The following is a 24,795-nucleotide window of genomic DNA, read 5'->3' as shown; positions in this document are numbered from 1 at the left end:
AGAAATGCATCAAGTACAAATTACATTTAACAGTACAATTGTTATACCTTATTACAAAATTCTGACTAGGAAAATATAAAGATATTTATCATATTATATCAACAAAACATGACAGTATCTTCTCTCATTGCACTGTTGTAATAATATTCTGACATTCTACTTATAGATGTAAATCATTAGTGCCACAAGTAATTGTTTACTGTTAATTTACATCCATCTACTCTCTAATAGCTGTTGTAGTAGTATTAAGGTGGCATACAGTAGACACAATTAACAGGATCTTCTGACAGCAGTGCTGTTTGGCAGGCCATCCTTGAGTCTGCAAGGGATTTCCCATGGGGTGTCATGAATTCTCAAACTCTTGTTAAATCAAAGTCATCTTGGCGTCAGTTTGTAAAAGCCTCAGACTAATAGCTATGAAAACTATCCATGCCATGCTCCACTCCTAGTCTGTCAACAAAGTAAGATTATGTCATGTGTAGAATAAATCTACTGGTCTGTACGCACAACAGAAAAAGGATGTGGTGTAATAAAAAGTAAACTAAAAAAATTCTTTATTTTCAAAGCTAATATGGCAGCCAGCTAAGACAGATATTATTTTAGAAAAAGAATACAACTGAATTAAAAAGAAATTAATAGAATTGCAAAATATTGACAGATTTATAACTTTTAAAATAGCATTATAATGGGCATTCTGAGTTTTTTTTTTTTTTAATAGTTCAGCCCAATGAAATACCATTTATTTATCTGCTAACAAACAAAATCTAGTTATACAGCCCCAAGAGGACCCGGTACTAGGCAGGAAGTTAGTGTGGTTGAGTTCCCAGTTCTTGCAGGGTATATCTACACACACATGTAGGGTCACTCATAATGGCCACATTTAGACTTTCCAATTAAAGTTAACACATATCATTGGGATATGAGAGCAAAGACAGACACAGATAAGAAAAGAATATACAGTACATATTCTATTTTGTCAGCTAATGTGTCAGGATTGGACCCTAGACTGTTAGTGAATTATATTTTTTGTTAGGGTTCTGATTTGTCTGAAAGAGCTACAGTAAATGTTGGAAACTAAGTTCAGAAGACACAAGCTTGAATTAAGAAAATTAGAATTATTAGTATTTACAATTGTGTACTTTAAAATGTTAAATTATGTCAGAGACACTCATTCTGACCCCAAATCAAGATCACTGTTGCTGTCATCAATGGTGTAGGTAAGAATTAGTAGATAGGCACAGCAAAAATTAGAGTACAAATGGAAATTAATGAGATCACATTCTGTAGTGTACAAAGCAAACATTTTCTTTAAAAGATAAATATGTGCTCCTACCTCTCCTATTTCTATGCAGTATGAACATTCCAAGTCTAGAAGACACTTTTCAACTAAATTGGAGAGGTACTTGTTGATGGTGTCATGATTCACATCTTCCAAACTGTAATAACTGTGAAAAGAGAGAAATACTTAACTTAAGGAAATGAAACATAATGCTAACAGGGTCTTTGTCTTTAAATACAGAATATGGCCACGGCTCACAGCCATCTGTGCAAAATATATACTAAAGGCATTTAAATCTCACTTGTATTATACTATATTAAATTCCTTGATGCCACGGCCTTGGGGTCAATAAATAAGTGTTGAGTCAAGACAGCCACATAATTACCCCCTTGATCTACAATCATCACATAAAAACATTGTTTTTAAAAGAGGCCCACATTTTTCTTTTTTGTAAACAAAAAAAAGTCCAATGTGTTAAAGATGTTTTTTTGTTTATTACTTCTTTAAGACACATAAAAGAACATCATTCATACTGAAACCACAGCAAAATGCATTTTCTGAAAATTTTGAACCTATATTTTATATTATAGGGTCACATAATTTTGTCTTACACCAGTGGGTATGGTGCAGGGAAGAATCAAAGACAAGATGGAAGTCTACAACAGAGAATGTACAACTATACTGTGTTCAGTTTTTTGTGTGTTTTTTAAGTGCTGATTCATAAAGCAAGCATGTACCTATTTTATCTTACGTAAAGGCCATTGATCATTTTAAAACATTCCATTACACTTATTTGATGAAACAGATCTTTAGATTTGAATGTACCATGTGTGCTATATTTAAAAATATCCATACTTGTTTAAGATATTACTTTTTGTTGAGCTGCGATCTGTATGTAAATATGCATACCCATTTTACACTGATGCTCAATGCTGTTCATAAAAGCAAATATTTGAAAATTGGGTGTAAATCAGAGGAACCCCATATGCAAACAATAAAGGGCAACCTGAACAGAGTTAGACTAACAGTGTTCGTTTCTGAACTACTGTACCAGACATTGAAAAGACAATAAAAATTATAACAATACCCACTTTCCTTCCCTTTAGTACAGTACAGCATTATATTAACTACTGTAAGAAAGCAGCAGAAATTGCCCTAAACATCAAAATATGATAATACAATATTTTTTGCATAGTAAATAAAATATTATGATCCAACTTTGCAAAGCTATCTCTTATTATTTTCTTTACAATTCATTACTCATTGATTTTCTACCCCCTGGACTGGGTCACGGGGGCAACACTCTTAGCAGAGAAACCCATATGTACCTTTCCACAGCCATATTTGCCAACTCATGCTGTGGAATCCTAAGATGTTCCCAGGTCATCAATTAGAGACCCTGCAGAGAAAGCTAATCTCGGCCACTTATAACTACAATCTTTCAGTCACCACCCAAAGCTCATAACCATAGGTGAGGGTAGTGATATAGATCATCTGGTAAATTGAGAGCTGTGCCTTCTGGCTCAGCTCCTTCTTTACTACTAAGAATCGGTATTGTGACCAGACAAATTGCCCTCGCTGCCCCAATCCATCTGTGGATCTCACCTTCTCTTTTCCCCTCACTTGTGAACCAAACTCCAAGATACTCAAACTCCTCCACTTGAGGCAGTAACCCACCTTCCATTCGGAGAGAAGAGGCCACCTTTTTCTTACTGAGGACAATGGCCTCCGATATGGAGGTGTTGAGCCTCACCCTTGCTGCTTCATACTCAGCTGCAAACTGTCCCAATGTGTGCTGGAGTTTACAGCCTGATGAAGCCAACAGGATCATATTGTCTGCAAAAAGCAGTGATGGAATTCTAAGGTCACTGAACTGGACACCCTCCCCTGCTCCTTGATATCCTGTCCATGAAAATTACAAACAGAACAGGAGACAAATCACAACCCTGGCAGAGTCCCACACTCACTGAGAATGGAACTGATTTTCATTATTACTTTTTTATATCACTAAAATATTTTTTATGTTTGAAACAGATTTTAAGTATCTCCACAGTAAAATTACCCATACACATATATGATACATAACACCCGCACTGTTCACGAAGTACATTTAATTTAGTCTGTTGTTTAATAAGATGAACGCTTATGTTAGGGCTTATTTTATATTGTGATTAGAAAGTACACATTGAACAAGTAATAGATAACAAAATTTAAAGCCAAACTCAGGAAGTACAGTAGTACTACTATAGTTAGTCTTAAGACTAGAAGAAAGCTAGCAGTCTAATAAAACCATAAATATAAGTGGAAGACAAGGAGTTATTTGGTTGAAGCATGGAATATAATACACTACAACGATGGCAATTTTCTGGATTAGTTTGTGAGGACATATAGTAGGTTCTGAAAGTTATTTCAGATGGCAGTTGTACAATGTAATAAGGAATGTTAAGATCCAGGGGATAACAACAAGAAGGAAGTCGAAGAACTCTGTAGGTAAAGAAATGTGCTGATTAAAAGAGTGGAAAAATCCAAGTTCACTCCAAAATCGTTGACATCTGATTGTAAATATGGTAACATAGTCTAGGACTACACTTAGAAAGCGACCTGTTGATAGAGAACGTCACAGTATTATTAGTTTAGATTAAATTGGTTAGCTTGTAAAATATTTGACAATTTGCTGAGGAAAACAAAACAAAATAAAGTAAAAAGAAAAATAACCAAACAACATAGTGTTTTAATATTTTTACTACCAACTGATAGATAGTGAGTTAGATATTACAAAAAATATTTCACTGGACTGGTGTGAAATTTTAACATCAATAGGAAGCTAATAGTGTAGCGAAAAATACATAAAGGCAGCACATGTTTCTATAAAGCTAACATGACATCACAGAGTAATTCTGAGCACACCTACACATATGCTCCAAGCAGCTCTCTGAAGAGCAGTGGTATGCAGCTAGCGGGTTGAAAATAAATTGATCATATACTCTAGGGAACACCTCTCCCACATCCTGTGCAAACTATGAGGTTGCCTGCAAAATCCCTTAACAACAAACTTTTCATCTGGTCTCATTTTCTGCTTTATACCTTTCACATGCAGACTTTTCATCATGTTTAAACAAAAGTGATGTGAAGATGTTTAAAGGCTGAAGCACTGAAAAAAGCAATAAAAAAGTTTTGTTTTCTAGTTAGATGTTAAACAGCTATTGTATGTCCACTGACTACTTGTAACATTTCTAAGTGATCATCAGCTTGCTAACATAAAACAATAAAGCTTCCGACCAATGCAGAAGATCAAGTTCCTAAAATAAATGCCCAGTCCCCATGAAAGGTCTAAGAATAAATAGACAAATATGAAAAGAACTAAACAAATGTTTTTCAAATCCTTTATTCCACTATTTAAAGGATCATTTAGGTACATTCTTCTAAACAGTGATCTTTGAGAAAAATAAATAATAAAAATATTTTTTAACAATCCACTTTCTTAAAGGTATATACAGGTTAGTTTTCTATTAATAATGAACAACTTTTCTAACAGTAAATTTGTATATTTATATTTGCTGTATTTAAATGCAGAAATGGGAAGCAGACGTTTAAATACTACTACCAAAAATAAAAAGTGGTAAACTGAACTTCACAAAGTACCATGCCAGTACACAGTTTCATGTTTTTCTTTTTGTAAATGACTAGTATTCCCTTAATTGTATACTTGTACACCTTATTCCTTCACATACTTTGCATACACTGTTCTCTGTGAATTCAATTAAAACCTACCCTAGGTAGTATGTACCTTACTAACAACTTTAGATTCTGGAAGAATTGTTTTCAACGTGACTTTCTGGTTAGTTCAATCTACACTCCAAATTCTCTTTTGTATCAGAAACCTCTCTGCAAACCTGCCAATATGTCATCCCAATGACCAATTCATTTTTATTACTTATTTAACTGTAACATTTTTAATAAGTATGCAAACTTGGAGGTACCTGTTTTGGCTTATCAAATGTGTAAAGACTTCATGCCTTTAACAATCGTTGACATTGACACTTCCAGCTTACCCATGGAGAAAGAAAATAAAATAAACAGAATAATGACCTTTTATTGATCCATTTCTTTCAGCCACCTTGTGTGGAGCACAATGCAAAGACTTAGACGCAGTAAAATTTTCACTGTTTATAATGAAACTGGACTGTGTAAAGAAAAAAAAACGTTTTTTTTTTTTTCCTTTTTATCATATATGTAGTTTCTCATTCAGTGACCTGTAATCTACTTCTAAAACATTATGAATGCAAACAAATGATTATCTATTTATTATTGAACCAACCCCAGTTCAAGTTATCAGGGATCTAGTCATTCACAAGATAGATAGCCATGGTGACTACTATGCAAATTTAGAATAACTTAATAACCAAACAGGCATAACTTTGCAGTTTACCCGGAGAACCCTTTTAAGACATGAGAAGACCATTCAAATCTCACACAGACAATAACCACAGTCAGACCAGGATTCAAACTCAAGTATCTCCAGTTGTAAGGCAGTAGTGTTAGCAGCTACGCCATCTGTAATAAAGAACTCTTTCAAAATTCTAATCTGCACATAATAATAGTTTATATTAATACTCCCATGGCCTCTCTTTCTCTTACTAACTTCGTTTTTCAGCTGATGAAAACACATCCACTTCACAGAGGTCTCCTCCAGCCCTCTGTCCTGTTCTCCACAGACTAATCAACCTGATTGATGCTGCCCAAACTTGTCCTCCTCTGTTACTTCTTCAAAACCAGAAATCACTTTCTCTTTACTCCAAAAACTCATACTTTTGTCTCTGCCCTAACCCTGTTTACTTTTATTCTACTTCAGGTCTTCTGACTGCAGAGCTACTGCCAACGTGCAATCATTTATTATAGCACACATCGACACAAACAACTTAAGGGATTAAGAATTAAATCAGTCAAATTAAATCAAGTTGGGGAGCATGCACTGGTACAGTGCATTGCCACACCCACTACACGATGAAACAGCTCGGGATCCCGGTTGGCAACCCCCCCAGTCAGACACACGGTCCCAGTCCCACCCTCTGGATATGACCCTCTATCTGCCGCAGCCAGGTGTTACGTGAGCGACCCCTTGGCCTGGTTCAGCCACTTGGTTTCCCAACAATGAGGATCTTACGAGCTGGATCACCCTCTGGGAAATGCGCCACATGGCCATAGTGCCGAAACTGATGCGCCCTCACAATACAGGTAATGTGCCACATTCGGGACTCCATGAGCAACCGCTCATTCGATACAAAGTCAAACCAATGGTACCCAAGGATTTTCTGGAGAGACACAGTACCAAAGGAGTCCAGTCTTTGTCTCAGGTCACTGGATAGCGTCCATGTAACCATACAGCAAGACAGCAACCTAAAGACTTGGACCTTCATCCTTTTGCATAGATATTGGAAGCACCACGCACCCCTTTCCAGTGACCTCATGACCCCCCCCCCCATGCTCTCCAAATCCGTCTACTAACTTCATAGGAAGAGTCACCAGAGACATGAATGTCATCGCCAAGGTTAGTGACCTTGTCGAGAGGTTTGACACTCTCTCTGCAGACAGACACACTGCTGATGTATGTGCCCAAGAGGTCATTAAAGGCCTGGATCTTGGTTTTAATCCAGGACACTCGCAAGCCCAGACACTCAGACTCCTCGCTCAGTCTCTCGAGCGCCCCGATCAGAGACTCCATTGACTTTGCGAAAATCACAGCATTGTCAGCAAAGTCAAGATCCGTGAATCTTTTTTCACCAACAGATGCCCCATAACCACTGGACCCCACGACCTTGCCCAACACCCAGTCCATACAAGCATTGAACAGAGTAGGAGCAAAAACACAACCCTGACGAACCCCAGAACCAACTGGGAAAAACACAGAGGTAATTAAAACATATTTTTAATTTTATATATATATATATATATATATATACCTAGTTTTAAATTCAATACAGTGATCCCTCGCTATATCGCTTCGAGTTTCGCGGCTTCACTCCATCGCGGATTTTAAATGTAAGCATATCTAAATATATATCACGGAATTTTTCGCTGGTTCGCGGATTTCTGCGGACAATGGGTCTTTTAATTTAAAGTACATGCTTCATCAGTTTGTTTGCCCAGTTGATTTCATACAAGGGACGCTATTGGCGGATGGCTTAGAAGCTACCCTATCAGAGCATGTATTACGTATTAAATAAAACTCCTCAATGATATACGATGTGCTTCCCGAGTGGTGCTTGATTATTTGCTTTTCTCGGTCTCTCTCACTCTCTCTGACATGCTCTGTGCCTGACAGAGGGGGTGTGAGCAGAGGGGCTGTGTGCGCAGAGGCTGTTTGCCTAGAAGATACGGACGCAACTCTAAAAAATGCTGAAAGACTACCTTCACATCGCTCCCTTCTTTGCGGCTGCTTTATCACGGTGCGCATACTTAAAAGCCCAAGAGCACGTATTGATTTTTTGATTGTTTGCTTTTCTGTCAGGCTCTCTGTCTCTCTCTGACATTCTCTGCTCCTGACGATGCTCCTTTGAAGAGAAGATATGTTTGCATTCTTTTAATTGTGAGAAAGAACTGCCATCTCTGTCTTGTCATGGCGCACAGTTTAAACTTTTCACTAAAGGGTGTTATTTCATGTCTAGAGGGCTCTAATAATGTTAACAGTGTGGGAGAGTTTATAAGGGCTTATAATATATAAAAATAACCATACAAACATATGGTTTCTACTTCACGGATTTTCACCTATCGCGGGGGGTTCTGAAACGCAACCCCCGCGATCAAGGAGGGATTACTGTATATATATCTTGCCCTTATACTTGCCAATGTTTATTTCACATTTTTCTTAAAGAAGAGCAATTATCAATGGTTTCATATTACTAACATTAAAGCAAAACTAATAATTAGCAATATTAATTGGATCATGCAATATTTTTGTAGTTGTTTTGAACCAACATCATATTGCAGTCATCTCTAATGCTAAATGCCACCTCACTTAACTATATAATATATAATAATAATATATATATAATAGGGAGAAATGACAAGTAAAAACTATGACATGAAATAAAAATAAAAAAGCAAGAATGGAATGACTTAGGCACAATACAATTTATTTTAATAAGACCTAGCAAGTAAAAGGAAGAACAATTATTCCATCGTCCCCCCCCCCAAAAAAAAAAAATTTTACAAACTTCTAGGCAACATGAGGTCCTTGATTATCAAAACACCTTAAAATGTCCAAGGGGAGTCTAAATGTTATAACAAAATTGTTACCACATTTCTCTCAGCACTATTCATTGCTGAAACAATCGTACTTAAAAATGGCTTCCATACACCAGTGCTGGTAAAAGTTACCACATGATAAACTCAGTGCTGTTTCCTGATGCATGGTCTCTATTGCCTCTTTGCTATTCATTTATACGTAAGTTCAGAGCCTTCGGGAAATTCTTGTTCTTCTAACTTCAAAAATAAATCTTGTGAAATTTATTGCATACTAATAACAGGACCTTGTATAGTTTGGATTGGTCAAAACACACAACGGCTGAGAAAGATACTGAAGACTAGGAATGGAAAATCTAAACCCACTGGAATATGATGACATTTTTACACAACTTTCTGTCAAATAATATGTTTTGTGAAAACAACTTCACAAATTGGTAAAATTATAATAATGCTTACATTTTCACAATGGCATCCCTGTAACATATTGCAAAAACATCAAGCTTTCCCTGTGGGGGTGGGTGGTTTGGGAGTATGCACTGATACAGTGCATTGCCCTATGGAAAAAAAAACCAAACTTTCCTCCCAACAGCAAAAAAAAAATTGCGAGGTAATTTGAATTCCTTCAGTTTGTTAATGCAGTCTTTAAATATGTTAAATTATTTCTTATTATATTGTACATTTCTATTAACATGGGAATGTTGCATTTAATTCTAAGTAAATGCAATACTAAACTCCCATGGTGTGTGGAAAGGAAAAAGCAAAATTGCCCAGCAAATGTTAGACTAGGAGCGAAGAAAATTAAACCAAAATTTCTGCTGACACACTATTGCTTATCCAGAATCCAAACAATCATTACCTAAATGTGATTTTTCCCTAGTCAAGACTATATGAACAATATACTTCAGCTACAACTACAAATTTTTCTAATGCATTATATAACTGATACTGTGTCATCTTAGATCCACCAATTTGATACAAATCTTTGGAGTAGCATTATGTATGTAAAGGGAAAACATAAAGATGGCACAGACAAGTTAACTGACCTGACAGCTATTTTGTTACCTTTGAAATACATCTGAGACGTCAGAAGATGCCTGTGCAGTCTACGATGTCTCTGTATTTTAAAATCATGTACCAGATGTAACAACATACCCACACACAACTACTAAAATGTTTAAAAAATGTCGATGAACAACCAACATAAATAGTGTTGTATAACATGCAGACCTGCTTGATTAGATGGGAAATTAAAGGAATTCTCCACCCAGAAATTATATTTTTTTATATGTTACTTACTCCATGTTTTAAAGTGATGAGCAAAAAAAATTAATTTCATGTTTTCATGGAAAAGAAGACAAAAATGTTTGATATAATATAAGCCAAAGATGGCCAATGCTATACAATGGCAAGAAATATGAGAAATATGACAAATCTTGTACTACTTGTGTTGCATAATCCACATGTCAGCTATCCAGTCATTCAATCATAACAAACATTTTTGCTAAAATAATGTTAAACAGATACTTAAGGAAAAATCACAGCAAACCAGTAAATGCATTCACATAATGCTTAGTTTTGAACTTTAGGCAGGATTCTTGACCAGTAAATGAGGTGGGCCATCAACTCAAAAGGTCTGCATTATGGGAATGCATTTCCTATGTATGATATGATATTCTGAAAAACTGAAATACACGATAAATAAAATCTAATTTTTCTATTAAGAGTCCACTCTTTTCCCCAAGACATCACATTACAGGTCAACTATTGATTGGTTCTCCCGTGAAAAAAAAAAACAAAAAAACAAACAAATAAAACTTTTAGAATGTGAGTCTTACAGGCTAAATATGTTAAGAATAAGACCAACAATATGCTGAAAAAATAGAGAAAGTTCTTCCTTCTATAATTTTATAAAATCAAACTGAAATTCTTAAATGACAGTAATTATTAAATCATACGTGTGATGTTTAACATAAAATATATGTGTAAAGAGATGGCTTCCTGAGGTTCTCTCTTCATGCAGAAAAAGCAGTTGTAAGGTTATTTATTCACAACATTATATAAATTTGTATTTGTACTCAAATATATAAATGGACGAAACTGTTATACTCAAGCACAGAAGCTGTAGTTCGTGTTAACAATGTAAAACCTGATTACATTGTTTAATATTCACATTTACATTAATATATTAAGCAGACACTTTTATCCAAAGTGACTTACAAATAAGGTCACCACAATTAAATTAACATCATTTAGGGGTCTGTTGTGAAATAAATTTTACAAGACAATTTTGCAATAAGTATGCAAAACAATTAAAAGATCCTCTAGACCATTAAGCTAATTAAACCACAAGACCAATTAACCTTACCTTAACTACAAAAGGAGCCTAGCATCAGAAGCTATTCGCAATTAGAAAGTTATTCACAAAACTGGAAAATTTATGAACATTGAACCACACCATGTTGTCCTTTGACATCAATATTCATTGCCACTGTCATCTATTTATTTATTAAGAGATTCTGATAATTTGAAGGCAATTTTTTTTATAAAATAACATGGTACTTTGCATTAATAATGATCATTTACATATGTGCTGAATATATTAAACGAATGCCATTAAAGTTCAGGGTTCAAAATTTAGAAAATCATATTAATTCATGTCAACAGTTAACACATTTCAGGTTAAATCTCATCAGTTTCCTTTAACTGTCTCTCAATAATTCACATGTTTAAGAATTACAATTACACAACCTATTAAAGAACTTTGAATTTTAGCAACCTGGCTGATAGTATGAAATAGGATATTTATAGATGGGAAGGCCTTCATCTCACATTAAATGTAAGAATTAAACTGTACAAGCATTGTAAGGTTTTATATCTTTTTCATAGATAAAAAAAAACTGTTTCTAAAAAGCTTTGGGTTGTCAAAGCTGGTTGGTTCTGTGGATACTAGACCGTGGATGGAATAAAAAAGAAACAAAATCAATCCAGTTCCTGCCCTAACCCTTTTCTACATATTTTACATTGTGCAGCAAAAAGATTTTAATGGCATAAACTAAGCAGAAATCCAGTGATTCAACACTCATTCAAATTATGATATCAATGCAATAGATATTTTGCCATTGAGATGTTGCAATCTACTACATCCTTACAACATATTCATAAATTTCCAGAATCCCTAAATCTCATAATTTGTAACTCATAGAGAGTGCTTAGAATGGGAACCTTTAAAGGAGTTAGTGTTCACATGGCATCCTTTGAACAGCTCTGCCTCAAACATAACATTTCTTCACCACATTTCTTTTATTAAGTGCTAGTTAGAAACTTCAATAAAATAAATCTTGTTGACATTCTTAAACTTCTATCAATACTGCAGTAAAGGTGTTATTTTAGTACCAATGAAGATATAACCAAAATATATAAAATCAACCATAATCTTCTAAAAGAGTGCTACATACTCTGAGAAAACCAGGCATTTATATCAGATATTCAAATAATGATACATTATAAACACTTCTCTCAATTAAGATTACCCTGAATACAACTTATTAAATACCTCCGATTGTTAACATTGTTGTCAGCCATCTGTCTCACTGGGTCACATGTTCTGGTAATGTCCCACAATAAATTTTAACAAAATAATAACAGTTTTGGAATTGCAATAATTTACACCCCTCTAACAGCTCTGTTTTGGATATGTTTTCAGTGATTAATGAACAATATAATATAACATAGTTTTTGTTTATTTTACTCAACTAGAAGAATCTTAAAAATCACACAAGGAAAATGATATCCACTTTTACTTAAAATCTGAAGTAAAATTAATTCATAAACTAAATTGATTTTACAAGGAACTATCCAAAACTTCTACTGAATTTGCCTAAATTCATTAATGTTGGCCTTAATTTATTAAACATGTCCTACTTTACTTCAATAAGATATAGCATTGTATTTTGCGTCTGACATGCTGGTTATCAATTTATTGCAATGTAATTAATAAAAAAGTAAAAAAAGAAAAGGTATACACTCTATTCAGTGTTTAAACTTCCAGAAAATCATAGGGAAAAAGATACCAAAGTTTCCCTACACCATTACAATAAGATAATTTTTTCTTGAATAAATTAGTCTTTCTGAAGATCACAGAAAAGGACATTTATGTAACAATTTGCCCATTGGAATTTCCTATCTAATAAACTTATAACCAATAAGATGTCATAAGCAATCAACAAATTTTAACTATCACAACAATTTCAAATTATTCTGTGACTACTTAGTATAGTGCAACATTCTATTGTGGAGTTAAAACGGGATTCTTGTTGTCAATGCAGACATATTTCTACAAATTAGCCAAACCAAATGTTGTGAGTATCACGAAAAATTGAACTGTCATGATAAATTCTACTAGGTGAAGGTGAGATCAACTATGAAGAACCTATAAGAATAACATTACAGTAGTAAAAGATCAGCTGTGTTGAAGCAATCTAGTGAAGTCAAGAATAAGAAATATCAATAATAATAATAATTCTTTGCATTTATATAGCGCTTTTCTCACTACTCAACAGATGCTAAATCACTCATAAAGGTCATGAAAGAAATTATCAAAACTTTCTTTATGCTTTATTAAAGAATACCATAAAAGGTTCAGAATGATACCACATTTTAGAGTCAAATTTCATAAACTAAAGTTATTCCTTCAGAGTGTACTAAACTTAAATGTAAAAGGAAAGGTAAAGCTGTTTTTTATAGTTCCAAATTGTATTCATAAAAAGTAAGAATAAAGCAATGAAATATCACACACGTAGGGCTTTTCTGTTTTTCCCCAAGGAAAGCTGGACACTATGACATGCTACATTTGAGAAAGGAGAATAAAATCAAGTGACATTGTAGAAAGAAGAACAGCAACATAATCTGTTGAATGTTAAGCAAATTGCAGAATTTGATTACACAATGAAGAACACTATTATATTAAGAAGAAGAGCAGTGCCATACCCTAATGGTCAGGTACAGTAGACAGAACGGCAAAAACGATAAAGATGGAAAAATACAAGCCAACAATCATGCAGAGAGTTTAGTGTTGTTTATATCTAAACTTTTGCTGGATTGCACAGCCCCCAAGACAAGACAAGCCAAAAGTAATCTTGAATTTACACCAATTGAGCACCAGACAAACACAGTGGCTCAAAGGCATGCAAGACAAAGGCAAGGACATAAAATTTAAAAACCAGAAAGACACAGAAATGCACATTAAAATAGAGAAGACTGTCAACTAGTCAAAGCTTCCAAACATATGAAATCATTATGTTTACATCCTTACTTCAGTGTTTCTTTGAAGACCACTGCTTAGCAAAGTTACATCAGCGATCTGGTCAATATCATGCTGTATTTTTTTCATGTTGAAAACAATAATGTGTTGGCAGAAGAGAAAAGATTCAATTGATGTAGGTGAGCCAAAAGAAGAAATAAAATACATTATCACTTCTATACAGAAAGAAGTAACCATTTAGAAAACATAAGAAGCAGCAACAACTCCTGTTTAAGTTGGCCTTTCTTTGCAGTTTGTTTTAGGACCATAAGTCTGCGTGTTTTACTATTGTGTAAATATGTCAAATATATATCTATATATATATATATATATAGTTTTAGGTATTTTTATAAAACAAGACTCTTTAAAATGCTTCATGCAACAAAGGAAATTGTAGGGGCTTAGGCTTTCTGATTTAAAAGGTTTCCTTAAAAAAACAAATGCTCATACATTACCATAAAATAAAACATTTTGATTTAATATGTGCCTCAGAAGTATAATATTCAGTTAGTTTTTATTCTTCCTTTTTCAATTCGGTGTGACATTTCATTATTTAAACGTGAAACACAGATTTCTACAAATTGACTTGTCACAGACATTATTTATTAGGCCAGTCATTGTACACTGGGTGAAACCTTCACACAAGCAGGGTTGAATATTTACAAGGCTGTTAACAGGTGCTGAGTAGCTTAATGATTCTAATAGCCACAGGCACACTGAGAAGCCAGCAGGATCACTATTGGAGACTGTTCGAACACAACAATTATTTGTCCCTGGAGAAGTGTCAGAGTCAGGGCCGCTTTCTTGCTAATAGCTTCTAGTTCATGGGCTAGACAGGCAAAAAACCATTAGCAGGCCTCAAGGAACCATTTGTTAACAAGCTCCTTGGTACCATAAAAATCTATTCTTTTATTATTGCTTTTCAACATTAAGTTAAATATGAGGATTTTAACATCATTATTTAACATATATATGGATTGTAATGCCCTAATATCATTTACTTAGAGAATGAAGGGTTTGTTAACAAAGTTTAATAATTTGTCCCTTAATAAGGGTTACAAAGCACAATATGTCAAAGAACCAGAGGTTTAGTTAATGTGTTTGAATCTACAACTGACAGAAAAATAAAGAAACAATAAAATCAGGACAGCCTACTTTCAAATTTTAACCACTTTTTCAGAGAGAGTGCAGATGTTAATGTGCAGAAGCTCATTTTAATGCAAGTTCAGCTTGAATGATAAATCAATACATAATGTGCACAAAGACAGTGGTCATTACGGATAAGCAGCTTTAAAGATAAAAAAAATAAGGTAGAACTGGTTAACTAAAATCCAACTCCAAACAATACTGTACTGTTATTTCATTAAGCATGTTTTGAGTAGGATTGTGAGCTCCAGTGACAAAAGCAGAAGACTAAAGTTTAAGAATGTTTACTTACAAGATATTAATTAATAATTTGGCATTTATGTCATAAGGTTGATTCGTTTTGGTCTCCTACACTCCACACTTCTCTAGTATGAATGCTGAATGATGCAGTCAACAAACTTAAATTGTATTAGTGTATCTGCCAAAAATGATCATCGCCATAAGATGCAGTTAAGGGAAAACAATTTTCATATAAGGTTGATTGGCTACTCTGCATTAGGCCTGTATGTATAAGGGTGCCCTGCTATGGACTGGTGTATAAATCCTTGCACAAGATGTTACCAGGACAGGCTTTGGATATTTAGAATATCAGCATGAATTAAGCAGGTGAAGTAAACAGAATGAATAGTAAAATAGAGTAAAAATACACCATATTCATCTAACCATAAATTAAATATTGGTGTCTTGGTGGTAAAATGATTATAACTATTCTCTCACAGCTCCAGAATTTCTCGGTTTTACCTTGATTCAAGCACTGAAGTGTTGCTATTTGCAAGTTTTCCCTCTGTCCATACCCATTTTACTATGATAATTCACTGTCAGCTGTAAGTTGGCACTAAATGAATGAGACTAGCAGAAGAAGAAGTAGAATGGCTTTTACTTGGCAATCAAGAGCAGTTTTTTCCCCCTAATCCTGTTCTCTCTTACTTCTCTTTTTCTTTATGATCTAATATCTAATTTGGTCCTTACCATAATTTACTGAAAACAAACAGTTGTTAAATATGACAGGCTGATTCAAGAAACAGACAGTTCAGTAAAATAACTAGCAATTGTGTCTGGACATTACGCATAGCTTTTCAGGATTCAATTTTAAATATATTTTATTGATTGTTTATATTTGTTTCACTCTTACAGCCTTCCCAAATTTAAGTGCACTGTATAAAAATAAAAAAATGCTGCCCTGCATAATACAGTGAATTAAAGTGAGCATCTACCAATATATTTTACTTATTAAATGTAATTTTGCTGCTGAGATGGACCACCCCATGACACTACTGTACAGTAAATGGGATCAAATAAGTTTTAGAATGCTACAATGTGTGAAAGTACATCTGTAATTTTTAAGTGTTTAAATAGTTTAATGAGTAAAAGCATGCGGGGCGTGGTTTAAACATCTTATGGCGCTTTTCCACTGCATAGTACGGCACAGCACGGTTCAGTACAGCTCATCTTGGTTCGGCTCAGTTCGGCTTGGTTTGCGTTTCGACTGCAGTTTAGTACCGCTTTAGAGTGGGCGGGATTATTCACGTGTTGTTATAGTTGCCGCCTCTACTGCCGTGACACCGTGAAACTTTTACAACAACACGCAGACAACGACAACACTTTAGCTCGACGACGCGCAAGGGTAAGCATCTAAAAAAGCACATCACTAGCTAACTTTTATCACTGTTGCAAAGCATAAAATGAACTTAACTGTCAGTGTAACATTAAAATGCTGATTCTGTATATTACAGATCTTCCACATTTTGCAAAAAAGTCGCCGCAACAGACCATCTGTTTGGACATTTAACCGTGCTTCAGAGTGGTGGGATGTGATTGTTTCCGGTTTTACAAACACTCAGTGGCTAAAGAACTTTCGAATGTCTGAAGAAAGATTCATCCACTTATGCAACAAACTGCGTCCAGCGATGGAGAGACGGGACACAAACTTCCGAAGTTCCGCGTGTGTGTACCTTTAAAGAAAAGAATAGCCAGTGACGCAGTAATGACGATTTTCTCCGGCCAATCAGTGACCAGCAGAGTTTACACGTCACGTTTTGGTAACGGTTCGGCGCGCTTGGAACCTCAGTTGAGGTGGTACTAAAAAAAGGACCAGGTACCAGGTACTGTTCCCAGTGGAAAATTCCCCAAAAGTGAGCTGAACTGAACCGTGTCGTGCCGTACTATGCAGTGGAAAAGCGCCAAAAGATCTTCTGACACAACAATCTTCTATTTCACTTGCCACTCCTACTCTACAAAATTCTCTCACAGGTCTTTGAGTGAGGCTCTATCTGCCATAATCTTCAAATCTAGTCTGAAACCCACATTTTCCACCCGCCCTCTCTTTCATTTGACATCCCTTATTTTTATATTTAGGTCTTTGAAAACTACCTTTTGTGCCTACAAGTACTGTACTATGTTTCTTATGCTGTCTATTAAATTCTTACTTCCAATCAAATATGAGTATTAAGCAGACAGTTGTTTAATTATGGCTTGATTCCAGGACATCTGCAATCTGTATTAAGAGTGCCATTTTTATTTGATTTTATGATAGATCCCATTTATTATTACCCTAGGCTGTTATCTTGTTTTCATTGGTATTGTTTTTGTTATGATGCTTACTGAGAATGGTCCTACTTAAACTAAAATTGATCAACAAATTTATGATTAACTACGTTTTCTACAACTGGAAGGCAAAATCATGACTGTCTCTTGTGGGTGATGCAGTACAACTCTTCCTTTGAACCGAGGATTCTGCCATTCATCATCCACTTAGATCAGCATTGAATTCTCCCTTGACACTTGCTTGAAATTCGACTCTCATACTTCAACTGCAGCTTAAACTTTATCTTAGGTCAATTAAAAAAATTAAGAAATGCTAAAGTGAACTACATATTAAAAATTAAATTGTCTCTAGGAGCTACTACAACTTGAAAAAAATGTCTTATTTTTGAAAATTAAAAACTTATTTCCTTATTTCATGTTTAACAATATTACAAAGTCTTAAAAAAACAAATAATCATCTACATTTCCCAGATAATTAATTTCAATCAACTTTATGACACCAAATAAAAAGCAGTACTGCATGAACAAAATCTATGAAGATATAATTCATTCTTAATTTAAAACCTAAAAAACAGTATGACTTGAAAAAACAATACAATAATCCAAAAGAGCTCTAAACACCTGCCAAATTGATTTTTTATCTTACTGTTTTTTGATATCTGCAAATGCAAGTCACAATGACACAAGTTCCTTGACAAGCAAGATAAGATAAAACATTCGGAAATTTTTTATATTTACAGCACATACACATGTAAAAGATGTATGACTTGGTTTTATTCATAAAATTATTCTGAAATAGCGCTATAGAGAAGAGTGAAATGAAATTCATAAATTGAGTTTGAATTACTGTGCACATAAGGTGAACAGATGTTCAAGAAGAGCTGAACTCTGCTGGATAATTCAAACTGTGCTTTCTCAAAGGCTAAATTTACAAAGGTATTTGAATTAAAAACTAGTTTCAAAACCATCAATAATACAAGGTACACTTGAAGTATTTGTGCGTAAAGGAGATTTAAAGACAAAACGTCAGGCATTTTTGAACACTGGGCAAAACAACTGCACAGTGGTTACTACTGCTTGTCCATAGTTCAGTCATTAACTGTGTGGATTTTGCATATTTTCACAGTGTGTGAAAGTATTCTGATTTTCCTACTAGGTTAACTCACTAATTAAAATTGGTGTGGTTGAGGTGAATGTGCGAATAAGTCAAAAAAATGGAGCCAGTTCAGGGTGACTCCTATCATTTTTTTTTTTTACTAAAAAGCAAAGCAATTATTCAGTTATTACATTCTACTTATGTCTGCTTGAGCTTTCTCCTACTTTTCAAAGATACACATGGAGCACTGATGACTCTATATTGCCCTAGTAAACAAAAACAGCAGTTCAGAAAATGGAAGGACAAATAAATTAATTTTACCGTTAAACAAAGTACTGGAGTGGTCCTGGAGTGTGCATCAACCAAAAGGAGAGGAGGAGAATACCAAGAGGAGAATAATTAGATTCCACATGAGGCTGATGACAGATGGTACGACAAAAAGCCTGATGAACTGCTGTTTCTGAAAATGGTAAATAGTGATCTCAACATGGATGAGGTCAGGGATGTAGTACAGATTGGGAGCACCAGGCAACATCATTGTGTGGTTGCCTGCTAGTACCATGTCTATTAATTTCTTACTGGTAGATAAAAGGCAGCATCAGGTGCCATCCAATAGTGATTGGAGTGGTGTAGTTTACTGAAAAAGAAAACTAGGAATAAAGTCACAAATTATGGATTCAAAAAGCAGCAGCTCTGGCTTACAGTATCTATTTTTTAATACAAAATGTTGTAGTGAAAAACTACTACTAAAAAAGGGCTATACAATAATTGATCTGAAATGCATAAGTCTTCCACCAGAAATCTGTGGACTGTGGACATAATAGAAAGCACTGAAGCACTTCTGCCTCTTTGCAAATGGGTGAACTAGATAAGCATAAATTTATGCAAGGTGTTGTACTTTGATTTAATTTTATTGAGTGACTAGTGTGTGTGTTAGAGATAGAGAGAGAGACTTAAGCATTTGACAATAATTTTCATTTTAAATCCTCATTTGAAAAACTGAACTTTCTACATCAGATTGCGCCCTATTCTTAAATTAAGGATTTTGTATAGTATTCTATTTATCTCTAGCTGAAAAGTGCACCAATTCATTCATCAGCATTTAAATTTTTAGCAGAAGCTTCGTAACCCACAGTCAAACTTTGCTTCTCAAAGCATCTGAGACATGCAATGATTATATTGACCAAATATAAAAACAAACATAAGTACATAAAAACAAAATTAATGTGTGTTTTAAGCATGTGAAACAGATAATACACAAATTTATTTATTTTCTAAACCTACTTACTACTCTATAAGGCGTAATTTTGGGAAATAAGTCAGAAGGCAACAAAATTAATTTAATTAAATTAAGAATTATCAATCAACCTAACCTATATGAAATATCGTTGGAAACCTTCACAGGAACTTTTATTTTACACAAATATCTGTTTAAATCAAGTGTAAATCTTAGAAAAACACCTGAAACATGCATCTTACTGATAAATAATGTGATAACTAAGGGTCCAAAGCTTTGAATTAATTATACCTGTTATTTATACATTGTGCATGTGCTTAAGCATAAAATTAAGTTATCTTTAATGTCTGAAATGTGTTTTCAACCTCAGTGTTATATGTACAGTAGGCTTTTAAAGAGCATTTAGATTTATGTGACAACTAATCTATTTCCTTATTGTAAATTTACTTTAAGATTAGGTGTCTCGATGCATGTTCAATAATCCAGGTAAGGAAATTCTAGAAAGTTGATTCAGTTCATCTGGACATAGTTCTTTTCCAGGGAGATGTGTTACATCACTCATCCAAGTGACTTCCTCAGTCTCAGTTGACTGCAGGTTTCTCCAAACTTATAAATAATGCCTTTGCATAATGACTGAAACTAGCACCATTGACTAACAATGGGCCGTGTGGTCAATGATTAGCAAATTGTCCATTGATCAATAGTCATGACTACCATTCACAGAGAGTTAAGGAATGGCTGCAATCACAGCATTGTAAGATGGTGACAGATGAACCATTAGGCTCCCTCCTCGGTTCAGAGATGGTCATTTCTTTTTCACATAAATGGCCTCCTTGACTCCTCCCTTAAGCCAGCGTTCATCCCTGTCCAGGACGTGCACATCTTCATCACTGAAAGAGTTACCACTGTCCTGTAGGTGTAAACAGACTTAGGAGTCCTGGCCTGACGAGGTTGCTCTTCTGTGTTGTCCAATCCGCTTCGCCAGTGGTTGTTTAGTTTCCCCAATGTATAATTCACGGCAATCCTCTTGGCACTTAACTGCGTAAACTACATTACTCTGTTTGTGCCATGGGCACCCGATCCTTGGGGTGGACCAATTTTTGCCATAGCATGTTTTGGGGTTTGAAAGCCACCGAGACCTGGGGCTTCACGTATAAACGATGCGTACGCACAGAAATGTTGCGTAAGAACATTTCCACGTTCAAATCGTGATGCATAAAACCTAAACTTGGCATAAAGCCATGCACATTTCCACGGTACCTCATACCCTGTTGTACTCAAGTTCGCTGCTCGGGTTTTGCAGACTGGCTGCACCCAGCGTCAAAGCAAGTGCTACTGTTCCTGTGTGGTTATCCTTTTTTTTTTCTGACACGGATTTATAAATACACTGAAATTAACCGCATATTGTTTATTAGTTTAATACATCTGACTGTAATTAACAAGTAACAATATAATGGTCCAAGGAATGGTCAAACTATTCTAAATACCATTGCTGTTTTAGTGTTGTTACTCTCACTGCACTTTCTTTTTCTTCTTTCAGCTGCTTCCATTGGGGGTTGCCACAGCGGATCATTTTTTTCCATATTACTCTCACTGCACCACTTGGAGAAGCTGATTGGAAAGAGAATTATCGGTATACAGCATCAAGCACACAGTGCCTCAGCCATGCTTCCTATTTGAACTGCTTCTCATATGACAAATGCTTCAAACCTTTCCTGTACGGACCTCGCGGTTCAGAAACAGTTTCATCCCAAGAACTCTAAACGCACTCAATCAGTCCATCAACTGCTCCTTGTAGAACTGCTAGTACTTAGTAGTACAGTCACCTCACTGTAAACTTGCAGTGCAGTTATAAATTGCACAACCTGAGCCACTTTATAAAGAGTGTATTTACATATGATGACGATATCATTTTTAAGATGAAATGCAGCAAAATATGTTTATTATATGATACAGATAAAACTTTAACTTCATTTAAATAATCTATATTGTTTATAATTAAAGGACACGGTGCTGCTACACTAGCAAGGATCTGGAGCTCCACTCATGATTGTTCCTGCCTCGCACTGTATGCTTTACTGGGACTGGCGTGAAGGATAAAATAATTAAACATGTACTACGAAGATATTTCAATGTTCCTTAAAAGTTTTGAAGAATCGGCATTATAAGCTTACAGATGGCTTAACGTCCATTACAAAGCTGATGGTGTGGCGATCGGTTACTTGAAGAAAGAAAAGGAAGGACAGGAATTGGAGGTGAGTATGTTTGAAAGAGACAGTACTGAATTGGTCTCGTCTGATGTGAGAGATGGACGTCTGAAGTGGAGCTCCGCTAGCACCGGTGTTGTTTTCATATTATTTGCTTATTATCCTGAGATATCCTGTATCTATTCAACCCAAGGAGACTGTTACAGTATATATGTAAGCATATATAAACATGGCCAGCAAGAAAGGGGGTCCGAAAGAATTGAAAACAAAAGCTGCACCCAAGCTAAGATCAGCAAGCCCTAGCTCAAGATACGGCCTTTCAGAGAGAGACCTGGATCAGCTGGGCGAAAGTACAGACTCTTCGGGACCATGGTCCGCTACATCGTCGCTGGCTGGGAGTGAAAAGTGGAGCGAATGTACGATCGTGAGTGTAGATCTCGATAGCTCGCCGATCGGAGAAGAACACCTGAAACTGGAAAAGGCCTTACAGTTCGTGATCTCATTTACTCCACGTGAGCCAGGAATAGTGGGGACACCGGCTACAGTAGAGCTTGACGCTTCACCTACGGTACAAGAAAGCACAATTGAAATGTCTACACTGCAGGCGATGTTCGCTGAGCTCATACAAGATATAAAGAAAACCGAGAAGGCAAATGAGAAAGCAAGGACAAAGGCACATGAGAGACTGAAACAGGAATTGAAACAGGAGATGCTGGTATTGAAACAGGAATGGCAACAAGCAAACGAAACGCAGCGGCAGGAGTTGCAACAAGCAAACGAAACGCAGCGGCTGATGCTCCAACAGGCAAATGAAAGGCTGCGACAAGAAATCCAAGTGTAGATGCAACTGATGCTGGGTAAAACTGAAACGCTTACTGATCAATTGGAGGATCTCAAGGAGACATTTACAACTAGGATTGAATTTGCCGAAAATTTAGCTACCAGTGCTGAAGAAAAAGCAGAAAATGTCAGCTCCGAATGCAAAAAAACTCGGAGACAGACTGGCTGCTTTGGAAGATGGTAGTAGAAGGTATAATGTCAGAATTGAAGGTCTGCCTGAGAATCGAGAAAGTTCAAACCCGGTGAAATTCGCAGCTGAAATTTTTTCTAAAATAATCGGGGACGACTTTAAAGCAGAATCTGAGATAGCAGCAGCTTATCGCGTACGCGGATCAAACACCGTTAGACCTAGACCAAGATCTTTTATAGTTCGTTTTGAACGATTATCATTTAAGCTAGAGGTGATGGCACTCCTCAGAAACAAGGAAGATATTACATTTGAAAATAACCACATTCGTATCTTCCCTGACTTCTCTCCAGCAACAGCTACTAAAGCGCAGCCTTCTACAACATTAAACAGCGTTACGGCAAGCCAGCGTCAAATACAGCCTCTTGTATACGGCAAAACTGAAAGTGGAATGGCAGGGTCAATTCTATGTCTTCGCTAGCAAGGAGGAAGCAGAAAAGAATTAAGAAAGCTGATCCCGGGACTATTCTGATACATAATAGTGAGTCATGGCGGTTAATGATAAAGCAAGGATTAATAATCTACTGTCTGATCTATTGTTTTAAAATACGGGTTATTATCAGCATATATTCTCATATATTCTCATTATTACTTAGTATTACTAGGGCGCTATCTGTTTATGTTTTATTGTGCTTAATTACTTTTTCTTTCTTTTTTTTCTAATTATTTCATCTCTACCCTAAACGAGACTGTTCAATATCATACCCTTGGTTTATTGTTATTGCTATTACTGCATTAAGACTTGTTATGCTTATTCTGGACACATCTTTAACACCATCACCCGGGTTTATTATCTGGGTGTATCATCTTAATGCACTAAAATTGCTGAAGACTATATATATATTTTAAGTGCAAAATTCTTTTTTTTTTAAAGACTATATTGGTAACAGATATCTCTATCATTTAACCCTGAAACGCCGCTGCATTGGGGCTTGTTTTGCTTTGGACGTGCTCTGTCTCTGGGTATGTCAGAGGACTGGGACTGTGTGAAGTGGGTTTTAACCTCACTTGGGGAGGCAAAAAGGGAGGGTGGGGAGAGAAAGAGAGCAGGCTTGATCTATACCTAATCTATTATATAAATTTTTATAATTATAACTACCAACGTAATAATAAGCTGCATGGCAACAACTCTAGGGGAAATAGGAAATTAAGACCAAAGCTGTCTCACTTCCAGTTAAGACTATAAAATGACATCAAAAACTCAGAATCAGTGTCTCCATGATGGGACAGTTAACTCGTAAGCTGGAATGTTAAAGGCCTGAATCACGAATTAAAGAGAAAGAAAGTACTCTCACCTAACAGGTCTAAATGCTAAAATAGTATTTTTACAGGAAACCCACTTACTAAGCAAGGATCAGTTCCGCTGCAAAAGACTGGACGGGCCAAATGTTCCATTATAGTTTTACAAAGAAAACTAGAGGTGTGGGAATTCTCATACATAGAACAGTACCATTTGTAGCATCAGATGTAGTATTGGATCCTGAAGGGAGATATGTAATGGTCATGGGAGACTTATCTAACTGTAAAATGATTTTGATAAATGTTTATGCACCTAATGTTGATGATAAGGAATTTATACAAAATTTATTTGCATCCATTCCCAATCTGAACACTCATAAAGTTATAATGGCTGGGGACTTTAATTGTGTTCTAAATCCACTTTTAGATAGGACTTCCTCCACAGGGGAACGCATCTAACACGCAAAGATAATTAC

At 35.5% G+C, this 24,795-nt stretch overlaps 1 protein-coding gene across 1 annotated transcript in view; it reads right to left on the bottom strand.

The window, feature by feature from the left end:
- The window catches only part of ascc3 (activating signal cointegrator 1 complex subunit 3), a 683,087-nt gene that overhangs the window by 94,989 nt on the left and 563,303 nt on the right, over nt 1-24,795 (bottom strand). Inside the window, exon 35 of the mRNA XM_039747862.1 lies at nt 1,334-1,445. Within this exon, the coding sequence (XP_039603796.1) occupies nt 1,334-1,445 (112 nt within the window). The remainder of the gene's footprint in view (nt 1-1,333; nt 1,446-24,795) is intronic.

The sequence above is a fragment of the Polypterus senegalus genome, chromosome 3 (genome assembly GCF_016835505.1).
Source record: "Polypterus senegalus isolate Bchr_013 chromosome 3, ASM1683550v1, whole genome shotgun sequence".
Lineage (NCBI taxonomy): Eukaryota > Metazoa > Chordata > Cladistia > Polypteriformes > Polypteridae > Polypterus > Polypterus senegalus.
Note: the sequence above shows the minus strand (reverse complement) of the source record. Positions and strands in the feature narration are given on the sequence as shown.